This window comes from Lycorma delicatula, chromosome 4 (genome assembly GCF_047948215.1).
Source record: "Lycorma delicatula isolate Av1 chromosome 4, ASM4794821v1, whole genome shotgun sequence".
NCBI classification, from domain to species: domain Eukaryota; kingdom Metazoa; phylum Arthropoda; class Insecta; order Hemiptera; family Fulgoridae; genus Lycorma; species Lycorma delicatula.
The window spans coordinates 20,163,874-20,183,092 of record NC_134458.1 but is presented as its reverse complement, the minus strand read 5'-3'; the positions used below and the strand labels follow the sequence as shown (position 1 = coordinate 20,183,092).

The 19,219-nt window shown below is 28.2% G+C and overlaps 1 protein-coding gene across 2 annotated transcripts in view; it reads right to left on the bottom strand.

Annotated features, from left to right (window-relative positions):
• Window positions 1-230: 230 nt before the first annotated feature.
• The window catches only part of Lasp (LIM and SH3 domain protein Lasp), a 211,381-nt gene continuing 192,392 nt past the window's right edge, over window positions 231-19,219 (bottom strand). For both annotated transcript variants that reach the window (XM_075362452.1, XM_075362453.1), the window contains exons 7-8: window positions 17,342-17,511; window positions 231-8,505 (exon numbers count right to left, since the gene is read on the bottom strand). In XM_075362452.1, coding sequence (XP_075218567.1) covers window positions 8,326-8,505; window positions 17,342-17,511 — 350 coding nt within the window. In that variant the 3' untranslated portion in view covers window positions 231-8,325. The remainder of the gene's footprint in view (window positions 8,506-17,341; window positions 17,512-19,219) is intronic.

Here is a 19,219-nt window from a genome sequence, read left to right as displayed (position 1 = left end):
ATAAGGAGAATATATGTTATAAAAATAAAGGAGTAAAAACTTATCACAAATATTCATACCCTTGCCTTTGTTTTATATTATGTCTGTAAGAATGTTTGCATTAACAACAAGTTTTTGTTCATACAAACAGAATAAATGCATATACTGTTAGCAGCTGAATGCTGATGATTAAATATTTGAAATCATTCACAATAATAAATATTAATAAATAAAAACTACAAGAATAGAGTTTGGCACTTTATTTAGTTTAAATCAGATACAGAATTAAAAATACAAACAAGTGTATTCAAATAAACGCAAAAGGCATCTGCATTGATACAAAGGAACCTGCATTAAAAACATTATTAAGACATGTGAAGTGATTTTTTTTATACAGTGTACAATGTTATATCAATACTTCAGAAACAAATACAACATTAAAATAAAATTACAAAGAAAAATCATTTGGAATTATGAACTTTTAAAACAATTAACTACCCAAGAAAAAATTAACAAAATACATATTATACAACATGAAACTAATTAGGAATAAACATTTTTTTTGCAGCAAAATTATTGCAGAAATAAATAAAAAATTCATTATAGTTCTTTTATTTTATTAAAAAATAGATTAAACGATTGCAAAAAGCTAAATCCCATCAGAAGGAATGAACTTAATATTAGAAGAAGCAAAAACAATTATGACTGTTGAAATAAAAAAATCTTATGTTATATATCATATACTTACATGTGTAAAAAATAATAATTATGATTACAAACATATAAACAAGGTAATGACTACAAATAAGGCTAAAAAACAAATTTTGAACATTTTAAACATTATTATTCAACTAATGAAACTAAGTAACAACACTAATTAACTTAAACATTTTCATAAAACTTTACTGGAAAATAAGTTTATATTAAAATAAAAAATAAAATAAATAACAGTAATAGTTTTAATATGACAACAAAAATTCAAGAGTAAATTAATGAAAATCAACAAGTTTGTTCAGTTAAAAACTTCAAAAATCATTCACATTTTAAAAATATAATAACATTAATACAATATTTTATTTAATGACTGGACATTAAAGGCACCCGACAGGAAGACATTACTTATTTGTAACAAAAATAACCATATTTCTTAATGTTTAGAAAGGAAATAATAAAGATCAAAACTTTGATACTAACTAGTTAACAAATTTAAAACCGTAATAATAATAATAATAATAATAAGATATACTACAATTGTCTTATTTACACACTTCTATTACAAATGAATCTGTAAATAAAAGTGTAATATCTCATAACATATTTAATGGTAAAACTATGTTATACATGTATATAATAATATATAAACTACATAACTGCTAACATTTGATAAAGTATTTAGTAATTTTCAGAGTATAACTTCCTAAAGATTATACCGTTTCTAGTTTTAAAATTTTTAAATGATCAGACAGTACGCTATAAAAGTCAATAAATTTTCAGTTACCTATCATTATTAAGTGCATTTATAAGAGTAGATGTGCATCAGAAACAAGCCTGAATGACTCATTCAAAAATTAATTTTTAAATCCTTTAATTTCATTTCTTATAATACTTCAAAATTGTTAAATCACGTCCTGAGCCTTAATAATAATTAATCACCAGCTAATAACAATCACTGGTCACTACATGACAAGTATACTAAAACACTACCCAGTAAAGTATTTACTTCTGGACAGAGCAAAGAGTAACCTTACATTTACAATCGACGAATGCACTAAGAATATGATTTAACTTTAGTAAGGCACTCAAAAGAAGTACTTTCTCTCACTCTACTACTAACTCTGAAATGATAGTTTCACACTACTAAGTCTTGTCTTTAGATTTTTTATTCACATGCTATTAGTAAAGTTCTTTTTTATTTTATTTTATTTTGTAATATCAAGTTAATATATATATAAAATCGATCAATGTTCAGAAAACATTTTCTATATATAAAAATATCATTAAGATAATATTTTAACATAATTTCTTAAAATTTTAATGTGATTTTATAATAAAATTAAGTATAACAAGCCGTTTGAATTAGGAAAAAAATGAAGAAGAGTATGGCACACAGGAATATATAAATATAATTCTACTACCATCAGTTTATATAATATTCAATTTTTATAGAAAGGGAAATTTACATTAACAAATGTCACAGACCTCAAACATTTCAGTTGGATGTTTGAAATTAGTTGCATGAAAGCCTGTTTCATGCAGTTAATTTACTTGATTTAACTTAATTATCAATAGGAACACTAAGTAACTTTAAAAAAATAACTCCTAGTAACTTCCAGGTTTTAATTATGTTTGGTACTGTCAACTGCTGATATCATAGATAAGTTTCCCCTGTGGGGAAAAGTAACAAACATATTATGTCTGAAATAAGTTATAGTAACATAGCTAGATTATATCTAACTTATACTGTGCTCAACATAAGAGCTATCCTAGCTGTTGTTTGTAGTGTAGAGATCTTACTGCAGCATTTATTTTAGTACAGTAATGTACTGGATGAATCAATTTGCTCGTCCTCATCAGTGTTACTTTATTGTTTATAGTGTTTTTGTCAACAGCAATCTAACTTTAAATATAGCTGCCTTGTAATTAATCTGTAAATAACTCGATTCAGCTGGTGCCAATTGAAAACATCAAATAATAAATGAATCATTCTTACATTATAAACTGTTTGTTTTATCATTTGTTCGCATAACTTTCAAGATAGTCTATAACACTGCCACGCAGTTTTTTTTACAACAGGATAGCTTTTGTACGTGAATTGAGTATAGTTAGGTCGGCTATAAGTATCCTAATAGCTATGAAGCCAGACTTATAGCATGTTTGCTGTAATTTTATAATATTAATTTCAGTTAATATTATAACACTAAAACTAGTAAACAAATAAACGATATCACAAATATACAGTAACTTATGAATTATAAAATATATTACCGGTTAGAAAATGTTTAAATTGATCGATGTTGTTAACAAAAACATATTTCACGTGTCAACTTTGGAAGGAAGATGGTACAATCCTAGTGATTTTTTTTTTATTCTACTCTACTCTTGAATAATCAGTAATACCAATCAGCATTAATAAAAACATAGGAAGTTAACTGCATTTATTTCTATATTTTACACATAAAATAAAAAGAAGTTAGTTGAGGCAACGTTCAACTAATAAACTGACATAACTAATTTAATTTTTATTAAAACTGATAAATTACTAGTTAATGTATGTACATCAGTCTACTGTACAGCACAGAGTTGACGGTTATGTTTTAGATTACCTTTGAATGATTACAAGTTAAATGAATAACAACTTTTATAACTAATCTGATGGATATTTTTTAAATTAAAAAAAAAAAAATAAAAAAAAAATTAATTAAAAAAATAAAAATATTTTAAATTAAAATTTTTTAAATTAATTTATCGGCTGGGGAACAAAATTTGTTCTACATGTAATATAGATCAACAATAAAAGTACAGTAAAAATATCCTAGCGTAATTATTACAGAATATTATCCTTATTGTTTTCTTCAATACTTCAAATAAAGTGTTTAAAAATTTTTGGATTTCTGTTGTAAACAATTCTTAAACTATTTCTAATAATTATTTTAAAATATTATTTTAATTGTATTTTTTAAATAATTTGTTTTTATTCTATTACAGCCAAACAGTTAGGACTAATATTTCTTCACAGAATCTAATTTTTTAATAATTATTAAAATCAGTTATAACAAACTAGAGTTCTGAGTGTACAATAAACTACCCTGATCAGGGATATTATTTCTGTGGGTTGATTATACCATTCTTTTCCTCTAATCCTTTTATTTTCATGATTGTGACAAGAACTGGTTCAACCACCATGCTGGTTCCATTTGCATTGTCATGCTGTTACCTTCTACAGTCTAGGAGGGGAGCCCCACTTAATCAGGGCTCAGTGGGATGGCCAGATTAATTATTGCAATTATATAACTTACTGTTGAATCTTATCTGGAATGTCTTGTTGCACGAAAAATCAAGAGTAGTAGCTAATATCTAATTTTATCTAACAAAAACCTTAAGTTCAGGGCAAAAATTATTTAACTAAAAAATAAGCTTTTATTAATTAGGAGATATTAAATAACAATATTCAAGTAACCAAATAAAACAGATATACAAGGACAGCCTTTATGGAAAAACACATTTATTTAAGAAAACAGATTACATATTTTACTTTTTTTTTATTCTTAAGAACTGTCACTATATCTGAACAGGTGTACTGAGGTGGGTGGCTTACAAAAATATATAAATGGCTTTTATATTCTCAAGCTAAAAGTATAATTGATGTTAAAAGTATTCCAACATGTTTCTGCCTTCTACAAAAAAAAATTTTGAACTGCATTCAAACAGAAAATATTAATAAAACTGATACAATTTACTAATATTCAGAATTAATACCTTCTACTTCCATTATGCATAGTTTAAACATAATTCTTGATGAATAGGTAATTTACAATAACAGTTGAGACAAGATAATGACATTTCAAAATGTTTACTAATAACAACTTTGATAATTAAAGTATGATACTGATGATTTTGTACCATGTGATTAAGTTTACATGCATGTGCATGCACACGGTCACGGAATAAAAAATAACTAATTCATTAATAAACAATTAAAACAAACTTTCAACGGTCTAGGATAATTAAATTAAATTAAAGAAATACTCTTTTCAAAAAGTAATAAAAAAAATATCTTGGTACATAGTCATCATTTTTAAACACTGAAAGACAAAACAAAATGGTTATTAAAATCATAAAAAATGGCTTATAATTATATTAATAATAATTATTATTTTTGAATTTACAGAGAATGAATTCATTATTATTATAATAATAATAACAGCAATATTCTTATGATTTTAAATAATGAAATCTTCAGTTATTGAGACATACAATAAACAGTTGTAATCACAACATTAAAAGTACAGTAAAAATATCCTAGTGTAATTATTACAGAATATTATCCTCACCGAAACAAAAAATTACAGTAATAATAAGCAATGCAAGCCTACAACAAGAAAAACGGAGTCAACCTTCTTATCAAGTGTTGAAGAATTATATAATTATAAAAATTACATTTACATTTTTATATAATTTTCACATAATACTCCCTTAAGTATCCCACATTTTAACACATTATACACATGGGCTTTAAATTTACAACTCATTACGCTGCAACTAAACAAAAATTTAAATTAAATATAGGTTTAAATATGCAATATACACAATCTCATTCAATAAGTGCATACATACTCATGGAACTAACAAACATGCATACACATATGAAAACGATTAAACAAAATTTTAAACCTAACAATAAAAAAAAATTATAACTACAAAACCCAGTTATAAAGAAATATTAACATTAAGAAGAAACATGTGTCAGAACATACACACCCAATCTCTAAAAATTGTAACAATGGAACCTAAGATGGTAAAATACATTTAACCTTATAGTCACACAACAGCTGTTATACCTCCAAGATTTGTATCCTGAAAATTGAAAGGAGTGAAATGTAGATATAAAATACAAACAGCTAAAGCTAATTAAATAAATCTCCAAACACCAACAACATATTATGTAATGCTGGGTGTAATTTCATTGGCTAATAACCATGCCAATAAATCTGATACATCAAAAAATAGTAATGAAGAAGAAATTGAATAATACTGAACAATTATACATAAATCTACCAGCAAACTAAGTATTATTTACTACACTACTATTTATATTAGGGAAAAGTGAAGTTTCTGATATAAAATGTTTAAATATGTGCTACAGATTTATTATTTACTTTATAAAAACTGCCAAAGAAATTAAAAATAGAATTTAATATCTATTTAACAAGTAATAAATTGCAACATACCTGTGATTTTAAAATCATATTATTCTTAACAAAAATAAAATCTAAAAAAAATATTTTATTGATACGAAAAACTTACTGAAAGCATTAAAAATCAAATTCAGAATACCAATCATCTCATGTGAACTACATCTTTTACTAAAAGTAGTTTGTAGATTGCAAATATGGGATGTAATCTATGAAGGTAATTTTTAATATACTTAAGAGTTACAAATCTGTTTTATTTGACAACTTAACAAAGACCTGGAATGTTATCAATAAACATTCACAGATCTTATGCTATTACACTTCTACCAAAGATACTTCTTGGACCCATAATGAATAAATAATAAATTACTATACCATTTCTAACTTAAAACAATTTTTCTACCAAAGATACTTCTTGGACCCATAATGAATAAATAATAAATTACTATACCATTTCTAACTTAAAACAATTACTACCAGTTTTAAAATCATGATAAATCTTAAGTACTGTAATTCTCATTTTCCTATTAATACAAACATTCTAGTCAGTCATAGTTTATGCAGCATAATTCTTGTACAATGAACACATTTATTACAGACACCTTTTATAGTAACAGATTTGAAAAATCAAGCGCTCAATTAAACACAGAAATTATCTTCTTTATAAGCCTTTCACAATCTTTTGATAGATGCAGAAATAATTTTTTTATTTAATGAAGGCTAAATAATAAGGTTGATTGCAAATATATACTTACAATAAAAATACAAAGGATACGTTATAAATAATAAAAAAAAAGAAAATTCTTTTTACCAAATGCAAGTCAGATTGAATATTTTTTGTGTAAATTGTAAAAGTCAAAGAAGCAATAGCGTGGCATTTATTTTGGAAACAATGAACAATATGCAGGTCACAGATCTTGAACCGCTCAATTTATAATTAATGAGTAAAGAATTGTGTGAATAATTTAAAAGAAATTTAAGTATAAACTAACATTACTTATTCATTGTTTTTCTGAAAAAAAATCACATTTAAAATTGAAGTATACTTTAAAACTAACTGAATCTTAAATTAGTGGCAGCATAGTAAAATAAAGAAATAAAAAATTAGCTATACTCTACAACCTCATAATAGAACTGGTTACAAAATAATTGCAAAATTGTTAAAAAAAAGAAAGGGAAACATCTAAATATAGAATGAAACCTATAGTACTTTATTATTAATGATTATTTTACGAAGTACACAATAAAAAACTGAAAAAATGTACAACATACAAATTGTATACCATTAAACAACTCTATATTCATTTAATCCAGTAATGATGTCAGTCAAGTGTACAATTAAAAAGAAACAAGTTGGAGAACTGTCCAAACACCTAGTTATATAAATAAGACAATTTCAGAAGCTGGGGAAAATATGATTTTTTGGACTGCTGGTATTCATTAATCATTACTCAATAAATAATCTCATTCATGTACACAAAATATAATTTTACACTTTTTTCTTTTACATTTGCAATAAAATCAACAATACTAACATTAAAAAAAAAATCATAGAAATTTACTTTGTTTCTTAAAGAAATGTGTATGATAAAATCAGAAACAAAAGAAACCATATTTGGAAAATTCCAGGTTGAAAAAACACAGTCATTTAAAAAACCTACACAAATTATGTGACTCATGGAGATTTATACTATCTACTTCCTGCATTTTCTACCATTAAAATTAAAAAACAGAACAAATCACTACATCTATAAATCTAACAGTTAGATTACTCATGTAGGTTAATCTAAGTTGCACATCCAAAACATTTCAAAAAGAAATAAGAAAAAATTAATGAATATTTTTTTGTTTCTTTTTTTTAATAGAAACAAAAAATCACACGATAAGATCAAGTAATTAATCTAGTCTTCTATTGACAACCGAATTAAAAAAATATATATATGTAGATTTAAAGGAATGCATAAATCTGTTGTAAGTAAAAACTTATGTGGAACTTTAAATAATGGAATATAATAACTTACAGTTACTAGAATTATAAAACTGAGTTAATGAAAGCACAAGTAATTAAGGGAGAATTATTTTCATTATAAAATAGATATATAATAATTCAAATAAAAGAATCAAAACCCTTTATCAATTCCTGATCCCTGAGTGGGATAATCTAAATAAAGGCAAACTTTGTTTACCATTAACCCCTCAAATATTATCTCTTACATTTAATGTACAGATATTTTACTTTACACAGTCATATAAAATAACTAGCTATAACAGTTATATGCGTAATTCCGTAATTTCTTTAAATTACGGAATTGAACTATGAATACATGTACATAATTTTAAAATTTTTTTAACTACATTATAAACGTCTGTCAGATCGAGGCAAAATACAAAAATAGAAGATAAATAACAGATAAATACATAAACGTTTATCTATCTATATATGGGCCGCTTCCACATAATTAGCAGGTAACATTCCTGTTTCTCCAGTGCGCTGGACAGTTCCTGTCATCCAGCCTTCATCAATAGAAGTACAATTAACAATTAGGTCCCCATCATGGAAAGAAACTTCATCTCCATCCTGTGCTTCATAATCATACAAAGCTCTGTAAACTCTCTGTAAAAAAACAATAGTACATACATATAAAGATAAAAAAGTAAAGGTCTGTTCAGAAAATAACAAAACTTTATTTTTTTTAATCAGACTAACTAAACTTTATTTTACAGATTATTGGTCCTTTCCCCCTTTAAGGAACTTCACTCCTCTATTCACACACATTTTCCAGCAGTATTTCCACTTCGCAAAACAGTCCTAAATAGCTTCACTTGAAATGGCCTTTAAGGTCCGTGACGAATTTGCTTTAAAGTCATCAATAGCCTTAAAATGGCATCCTTTCATCACTGATTTTAATTTCAGAAATAAGAAAAAATCACAAGGAGCCAGGTCTAACGAGTAGGGAGGCTGAGGGAGGACAGTCATCTGTTTTGTGGCACAAAACTGATGAACTGACAAAGCTGAATGCAATAATAATTTATAAAAACCACTTACCAACAACTTTTCTATATAAAGTGATGCTCTCTGCTTCACAGCAAGGAGCATTTTTGTATTTTTTGAGTGATTTTTTGTTTCTTTTTTGTAAAGAAACAAAAAATCGCACAATAAGATCAAGTAATTAATCTAGTCTACTATTGACAACCAAATTAAAAAAAAAAATATATATGTAGATTTAAAGGAATGCATAAATCTGTTGTAAGTAAAAACTTATGTGGAACTTTAAACAATGGAATATAATACCCTACAGTTACTAGAATTATAAAAGCAGGTACAAGTACTTTCAGATACCAAAGTCATCTTCAGGAACTCAAAAAACCTTTATATTATTCTTAAAATAAAAAAAAATAAAACTCAATCATCATAAGTAAGTAAGTAAATGTAAAAATGTACAACAGTGATCATTATGCTTTCAAAAATTATGTCGACTTAGCATCCAGTCACAATAAAAGTTTCCACCGTTATGTTTGATAGAGCTAAGTTATTATAAAGCTGAGTGTGCGAGTGCATTGTCGTAGTGAAGGAACTATGAGTTGTCTTGCCACAATTCTAGTTTCTTTTTGTAGATTTTTTCACGACACCATTGTAAAACGCCTTGACAGTATGCACGGTTCACTGTTTCACTTTGAGAATTCATAATGCACAATTCCATTAAAATTGAAAAAGCAGAGAGCATCATTGACATTGGATTGAGACTGACATGCTTTCTTGGGGTGTGGTGATCCTTTGCCAATCCATTGTGATGACTGAACTTTTATCTCCATGTCTAGCTACAAACCCATCTCTTGTCTCCTGTTATGATCCTTACGTTGCTCTCAAATAACAATAACTAAATGAGATATCAACAATCCAATAACATGTGGTTACAGAGGAGGTTATGTGGAACACAATGCCGCCAATCGTATGTCACTAAATACTGTTGGCACACAATTAAAAATGTTTGGTTATTTTCTGAACAGACCTCTAAAATGAAATCAATTATTCCATATTAAATATGAAAATAGCAATTCTATTAACTAGGCTAATTTAAACTTACAGATTATCAACTTAATTTAATTTAAATAAAAAAAAGTAACAATATTATTTCTCAAAGTAATAGGTATGTAAAAAATACAAAAATGGAGTGAAAAATTCCCTTCACTTCACGGAACAAACAGAACTTACTTCCCATTCAGGTCTTATTAGATCAATATTACTGATTAACTTGTTATTGATCAGAAAAAATGAAAAGAACAATACCCATAATTCATTCTATGCGATCAGGTAACCTTAGTTGATGAATTACACAACTACATAGCAAAACAAAAACCAGCAAAGTGAGATCTAGTTAATTACATAGGAGGCAAGAAATGCTCCTTAACACAAGAAAATTTTGACATTAATGAAAAAATTATTTTTAGTAATGGAAATAAGCCCGTTAACAGTAATATAGAAACATCACAAAATTAACATGTTTCTTTTTATTAAATATTCATTTATTATATAATTTGTATTTTCTTTATAATTTTCATTAATTATAACTGTCTTCTTTTAAATAAATAAAGCATTTTTACTTTCCCATCTAGATAGCTCTATAGTAAAGCTATAGCTCTAGAAGGAAAAGTGGTTATTGTAATCGGTCCAATTAGGGCAAATGCGAGTTTCACTGGATCTAGATGTTTTGACACATTAAGGGAACCCAAAAAATCGAATGGAAATTTTCCAGATGTTAATGTTTGTATGTAGGTGTGTGTGTTCAATGTTGGCCTCTAAACCACCTTATATCTCCAGAACTACTGGACTGATTTTGACCAAACTTGGTCAGATTACTTCTATATATGAGGCATTGATGCCATTAAATTTCAACCTAAAAGGTCCAGGGGGTGAGGCTGAAGAGAAAAGTAACCCCCTCAGTATCTTGAGATTTTGCCTACTTGAGGTCATATTTTTCTTAGGCACATTTGTTAACAATTAAAAAATAATATCTGCAAAAAGGTTTTTTTGCAAAATCGCACCCCCTCACCACAAAAAATGCTCTAAACTAGTGGCTAAGTGACCACACTGTGTTAATAGTATCCCCTGTCACCATAAGGAGTGCTGGTGTCGCAGTCTGCCATAATGGAGTTTCCCTTTTCCCTCATCCTCTTCGATCAGGAAATTTAAATATCCACAGGATTGCCAACCAAATTATTTTTTACACTTTAAATATTAATTATTTATTTTATTTAATGAAACGACTAGCACTAGATAGGGAGTCTTGGAGAGCTGCATCAAACCAGTCAAATGACTGAACACAAAAAAAAAAAATTTTATTTAACTGAGTTAATATTTCAAAGGTTGCTATCACTGTTAAAGTGTAAAAAAGTAACTCAGTCTGGCTGAGTCTTGAACTCGATCACCCAGTTGACTCTGTACCGGGTGCGTTATGCCTTGGGGCTACACCAGTCTGCTGACCACAAAAGCAAAATTTGTTCTATGTAAGTTGTGGTTGCGAAATTACATTAGTTTAGTTAGTGCCAACCATTGCAGTTAGTACCGCCACACCCGCATGAATTAAATATGGTATACGCACACACTTTAGTTAGAATCATTGAATTAAATAAATAAAAAAATATTATATTTATATAAAATGATAAATATTTTAAATAAAGTTGTGCGAGTAAGCCGTGCATCAGAAACAACCCAAAGTTGTAGGACTTTCTCGAAATGCAGCTTTAGCCATATAACAGGACAGTCCTACAACTCTGTCAGGGTCAATCCATTTAAAGTGTCCCATAATGACATAAGCTGGTTCCTTGACCAATTCAAAAAAAAAGTTGAAACCTACCTACTTGTTTCCTACATATTTCAGGACCTTAAAACTATGTTTTTTAATTTTTTATTTAAGCAGTTTACCTATGACAGCCGTTTTTGTTACAGTACGTACACTTATTTTTGTGATTGTAAGGGTTTACGGAAAAAATCATAACTAAAAAACTATTGATCCTGGAAGGAAGAAACAAAAATCAATTTAATCATTTTCTCAAGGTAAAAGATTAGTCCAGTGTTTTATTTACCTACCTCTCTTCTTTCTGTGAGAGAATTACCAATAAAGTTGAACATGAAAAATGGTGAAATTTCACTTTTGGTAATTTTTTCAAGAGGTAGCGATGGCATACACAGTTTGAATTATTTCTTTATATATAGGTATATGTTAGTAGTTTTACCATAAATAATATTAATGGCAATATACTTACCCCTAAATGTTAATGAATTTTTGAAAACTAATTTTAAAAAAAAAAATTCAAATTTTGGCTTCAAATAACTCTGATGGGGCTGGTGATCAAAATTTCAAATTTGCACAATTTGCAGTGTTTTTGTAGACGGTTATAGCAAATAAAAATTTTTCTTGTGTATTGTACTAATAAAAAAGTTATAACCTCTCAAAAATCATGAAAAACCTGTTACAAGCGATACCATTTTGACTCACTAAATAAGTGCTCCAAGGGGGAGCACTTATTCTTGTCTTCTTGGCACTTTAATATTTTTATATTTATTTCTATAGTTGAAACAGACTTGTTTGAACCATTCAACTGCAGTGTTCATGTTATAACAGGCGCATCAAGTCACTTCCAGTCAACAGGAAAATTCAGGTTGCAACATACTCATTTATACTTGTTGCATCATTTAGCTTTGCAATTACAGACTGGTCAGTCTGACATTATTCAGTAACCTGTTCACATCTTTACTGATTTTCTCAAATTTCATCCTGTGTTTTATTAAATAAGTTTTACTTAATAATATTTATTGCAAATTTTAAAATCAGTTAGATTTTTACATTATTTTCAAGTAATTTCACATAAAACAATGGAAGAACAATGTTACATAGGAATTTATATGAATGAAGAGTGTCATAAAACAGTGTATGGTACAGTGCCAAAAGAGCTCATTAAAATTTGTCTTTTTTATTTTTTTAGGTGTTAATTCAGATGTCACTAGTGTTTGTAAATATGAAAAAAGTTTTCGTCAAAATTCAGTCACTTGTTTGGACAGTTATGTTGTAAACCTTTGAGAACTCATAAAAAACAGTTAATAAAAACTTAAGACAAATAACATTAGAACAAGCTCTTAAAGAACACATTTTTCCAAATTTAAATTTAGTTCCTGGAAAGTCTCTTTCTGTTAACTGTTTCAAAAGTATTTTTTCTCAGCAGAACAAAGAACTATATGAATGCGAAGACCAAGAGCAATACATTGCCTCATATCACAATACTGAACAACTGGATGCTGCTTGTAGCATTTTGAGTGTATCACATCCATCAAAATTGAAAAACTAAATAATAAATTTTCATTGCTACGAAAACAGGCTGTTCTATTGAAGAATAATTAAAATTTTGCTACAATTTATTTTTTCTTTGATAATGTTTACAAAAATAAACCAATATAAAAATAAAAATGAATTCTTGAAAAAAGATGTAGGCTACTCATAGAAATCTCAGTTTGGGCAAGTTTTACAAGCATTTTTGAATCAAAATTCTATTAGGTTACCGGTTAAGTTATTATTAAATTACGACCTATCAATAATTAAAAAAAAATTATTTTATAAATATTGAATACATCAGCTTCAACAACAAAGGGGCTAAATACAAAAAAAAATGTAAAGAGCAAAGAAGACAAGAAACCCCCTTGGAGCACTTATTTAGCAAGTAAAAATGGTATTGCTTTTAACAGGTTTTTCATGATTTTAGAGAAGTTATAACTTTTTTATTAGTACAATACACAAGAAACCTTTTTACTTGCCATAAAAATCAACAAAAACACTGTAAGTTGTGCAAATTTGAGACTTTTATCAGCAACCCCATCAGAGTTATTTGAAACCAAAATCTGAATTTTTTTAAAAAGATTAATTTTCAAAAATTCATAAAAATTTAGGGGTAAGTATATCAACATTAATATTATTTATGGTAAAACTACTAACATATACCTACATATAAAGAAATAATTTAAACTGTGTATGCCATCCCTACCTCTTGAAAAAAATTACCAAAAGTGAAATTTCACCATTTTTCATGTTCAACTTTATTGGTAATTCTCTCACAGAAAGAAGAGAGGTAGGTAAATAAAACACTGGACCAATCTTTTACCTTGAGAAAATGATTAAATTGATTTTTGTTTCATCCTTCCAGGATCAATAGTTTTTTACAATCACAAAAATAGGTGTGCACACCATAACAAAAACAGCCGTCACAGGTAAACTGCTTAAATAAAAAATAAAAATAAATCGTTTTAAGGTCCTGAAACACATAGGAAACAAGTCGGTAAGTTTCAATTTTTTTTGAATTGGTCAAGGAACCAGCTTATGTATTTTTGGGACACTTCAAATGGATTGATCCGTCAGCTTCTTTATCAGTACATTTTTGCTTTCCTGGCATCATAGCTCTAGAACTATACTGCAAGAAGGGAAATATGTTAATCAAAGTATGGAAACAATGGAATATGGGTTTTTTTGCATTTCTCGATATTTCATGATCCAGGGACCCCAAAAAACAAAAAAAAAGTGGGGATAATGTTTGTATGTATGTTGATATGTTTGAAGGTGAAAAGCATTTGACTGGATAAATTGATTTGGATGAAATTTTGTACAGACGTTTGTATGTAGAGCAATTTGTTGGTAAAATTTTGAGGCCAATATCTACAGGTGGGGGGGGATCAATTTTATCAAAATTTTGCAAACACAACCACCCAGAACCATGCATGCATGCATGCTTATCTCAACATTTAAAAAAAAAAATTTGTCCCAAAAATTGAAAAAAGTTATCTTTTTATTATTGCATATTTTTTTTAATCTCTTCCTAGTACGCCTAGGAAGGGTACAACTCTTACTACCTAGAGTACTACGTAGTGCAAGTAACCCAAAAAAAATACTTGGAGGTATGTAATTTTATGGTAAAATTATCATTGTATGTTTAAATAAGCCAAAAAAAGCTTTGAAAATTTCAAAAAAATGATATTTTTAAACTTTGATTGGCTCCCCAACCACTAGGCTGTGGACCCAACCCAACCAGTAGACTATTTCGATTTTCAAAGCTTTTTTTGGCTTATTTAAACCATTAAATAATGTAATTTTACAATAAAATTACATCATAAATTACCCCTACCCCAAAAAAATCTTAGCTAACTTTTTTCAAGTGTAATTATTTTTCCACTACAAGGGCAGAATGAAATGTTCCGGGGCTGGATAAGAAAACAATATTTCTTTGGGTATATTTTGATTTATTTTTCATCATAGTCATCATTATGGTCTATACACTTAGCCCAGTATTCTAACAAGAGCGCTTATGCCAGTTCAGCATGTCGATTTATCAAAATTCTTAAAATAAACATCTATGCCAACAATAACTTTATTACTGGTCAAAACTCTTTTCCTTCCAAGCCAATTTTTATGTTAGGAAACAGGTTATAGGCACTGGGAACCAGATCAAGTGAAGATCAGGGTGTTAGAGCAATTTGAACAGTAATTCGTTGATTTTTGCATGGCAAAAATCAACGAATAAAAGATGGAAAGAGTTAGCTGGAGCATTGGCTTAATGGAAGCCAAATGCGGTCATTTTTCCTTAATTTCTTCACCGAGATGATGCAATAGGGTTGTATAATAGAAGCCATTTATTGTTTCACCCTTTTTAAGATAATTAATGAAAATAATTCCATGTGCAACCCAAAAAAAACAGTTGCCATAATTTTGTTAAAGGATAGTTGTCTTCGCTTTTTTTGGAGCAGGTTGACCTTTATTTTCAACCACTATTTTGACTGCTGTTTTATAATGGGAATGTAGATATGAACCCATGTCTCATCAACCACCACAAATCAATGAAAAAATTCCTCTGGATTGCACCAAAAGAGCTAAAGACAATTGCTTGAAAAGTTTTTTCAACACTGTTTTTGTTGGGGATAAGTAAACATGGTACCCATCTAGCAAACAGCTTGTTCATGCAAAATATTGTGCATGTGTTCAGTTGACATGCCTACAGACTCTGCTACTTCGTTCACTGTCGATCTGCCAGAACGATTTTATGCACTTTTTCTATCATTTCTGATGTAGTCACTTTAGAAGGACGTTCACTGCGTGATTCATCACTAGCTTACATTTGACTCATTTTAAAATCTGCGACCCAGCATTTAACTGTTGTATTTGGTAGAAAAATATCAAGCACTTCTTTAATTTCCTTTGCACTTGAGCCAAAGTATTAAATCACTGCATGAAATTCCAGTTTTTCCATTTTTCAAAAAAACACCTAATTCTCCATTTTGATGGACTGTAAATATAATAAGTGATGCAGTGACTTGAAACTCTTATAGTAAATTAATAAAGAAGGAATCATGCATCACCATCAAGAAATTAAGCGTACTAACACCATCTCTGCGAGAAGCCTGGAACTTTTCACCCCATCCTCATATATAAGAATAAATACACAATCCCAGGAAAGCAATACAATTTTGTGGTCAGATTTTATATAAATTAGTACTTTTTATAAGTTTGAATTCTGACATGACAATTAGTATATGAAAAGGAGTCAATTTATGCAATTTTTTCTTGTTTCATGGTATCAAGAATCAGTATAGCTTAATTTATGAGGAATAAACAAAAGAATGAGTAAATTACAATAACATCAAAACATAAACTGAAATTTTTACTATATGGAGGTTCAATGCTTTCTAACTATTTCTTGTGCAATACTTAACACTCAACAAACAAGAATATTTTTAAATCAAACAATGTGGTAACTCAATCGATAACCTTTGTCCGTTTATAATGCAATTACAGTGTAATGCACCTTCAGAGTTTTATGAAATTTTACAGTAAGGGTGGACCTTGCTATTAGGTGGAATGATGTAACTGTGATGTTTTTCAAAATACCAATTTTATCTTTAGAAAAGGAGTAAAGAGAGGTGTGACAGAGGGGAAGCTCTTGTCACCAAACACTGCTGAAATTACCAGTTTCTCTCGAAATACTGCTCCCAATATTGCTAATACTAGTAATATTATGGTCTAAACTTTCCAAATGAATGACCGACTGACAGTTTCATTTTGTAATTTATTTTAATTTAGAGCTGAAGTTTTTAAATTTAGTATAAAATGAATGAGACATACTGTTTGCAGAACTATTAGTTTTAGTTTCTGTAAAAGGTTACTACATCTGTCTCTGAGATTAAAGGGATATATTCACAACCTATAAATTTAAAGACTGAAAATTCTTAAATTGTAGTTAAATAAAAAATTAATTTTTTATTTTATTTCCCATAGCAGTGCACTCTATGGTCAATTCTTCCTTATCCAAATCTCAACGTAACATTTCTTTAAATTAAAATTACAGAAATTAGGGGAAGAATTCAATTAGCCGATAATAAAATTAATCTTAAAAATTACAAAAATGAATTTACGTACCCCAGAAGTTGTTCGGTGAGCCATATTAACCGATGGACCCTGTGACATCGACTGGTTAGGATGATAATGATGGGCATTCATATTGTAGTCAGAACTCAATGAGCCATATATATCATTAACAGGATCTATATCTGCTATTGATCCTATATGTCTACCTTGCGGACTGTTAACTGCAATAAAATTAATAAATTTTTAGACATATTACAAAGGTAATTACAAAACTGAAACAGAATTGTAATATATCTGAAACGCGCAAAATGTTCATTAACAAACATGCACAAAAAAATGATTATTTTTTTAAAATTAATACCAAATAGTTATAAATTAAAACAGAAATTGTCAATGTTTTTATTGTCCTTGATGGTTGGAGATGAAGTCCATACAATAATCTTTAATGAACAGTTAAACCAAATTTAACTTCAATATAAAAGACAATGTTTTACTATTATTACAGTAAGACATGCACTTATTCAGCATGTGGCTAGAAAGAATATTAAATTTGAACTGTATCAATTCTTTTATTAGTCTGTTGTTCAGACTGACTATTGATCACAAATACTATACTCCAATTTTTTTTTATCATAATGGTTCTACTGTGTAGGAGGTCAGTAAGGTTAGCTGAAATAGGGGAACTGGATTTTTTATGCATATGAATTTCGATAATCGATCCTGATGACTGATCACTAGAAAAGATTTTATCTCCACATGTAATCGTGTTTACAACGCAGTTAAAAGTTGAATAATGAATGTTAAAGGGGAAAACTGCCAAGAAAAATTCAGTGTTCATTGTTGAGAAAATATAAAACGGACATCTCAGTACAAGAAAAATGGAAAAGTAGTTAAAATATTTTTTGAAAGAATTTCTATCTTAGATATGAAAACTGTCCAGCAGAGATAAGTTTTAACAATACAGTGATCATATATAATATTCAAGTGGCATTCATGAAACTTATTCATAAGCTTTGAAAAAATTTAATTTTTTGAAACATTTTCAGAGTTCTTCAAAAAGAATATTAAATAACTATAAAAGCTGACAGGAATGATGTAAGAATTCAATTAATTGATAATGAATGGGAGTATTGTCAGCAGAAAGCATCCACTGTTTTTCCATTTAAGGATGTTTTTTTCGATAGGCCCAAAAGACAACATTATTTCAAGATATTTTCCAGCCTTGTGCAAGAGATTACAGTAAATAAAATCATTGGAATTAAAGAAAAGTGCCAGCATCAAAATATAAAAAAAGACATTAAAAATTACACATCAAAAAATTAAATAAGCTTTTTTTCAATATCAGAGCAATAGATTGATCTGTGCCTCTTCTCTGATAATGATAGTTTTAAAAAGATTTTATTTTTATTAACGTGATCAGAGTTATTTATCATTTCAAACTGGTATTTGTTCAACAATCAAAAAGGATGAGGCAAAAATACCTGTAATAAGCCTCATGGCTAAATTATTAGCAAGACTTTCATAGCAGAGTTCATAAAACGTTTATTTCTTCAGCAACCTTATAAACATATTTTCATTAAGAGAACATTTTTAATGCCTCCTTTAAAGATTTTAACAACTTACAAAAAAAAATTCAATTTTCTTTTTTTGAACCAGAACTGATTCTGGTTTTTCTAACTGCATATTGGACTAACAATTAATTCATCAAGCAATGTTTTATTATTATGACTAAATGAAATATTGTTGCGCTTTTCATTACGTTATTTCCTAATGTTGCCAATACATAGAATACAAATCTTTTTAGTTGTAGCATTTGTTGGAGTGCTAATTCAAAAGTTATGCATTTTGCCACACAAACTTGAATATATGAGTATACTAACATCTTATCACATCAGACTTTTTTTAGGAGTGTTTCTTTTTCCATCTAAT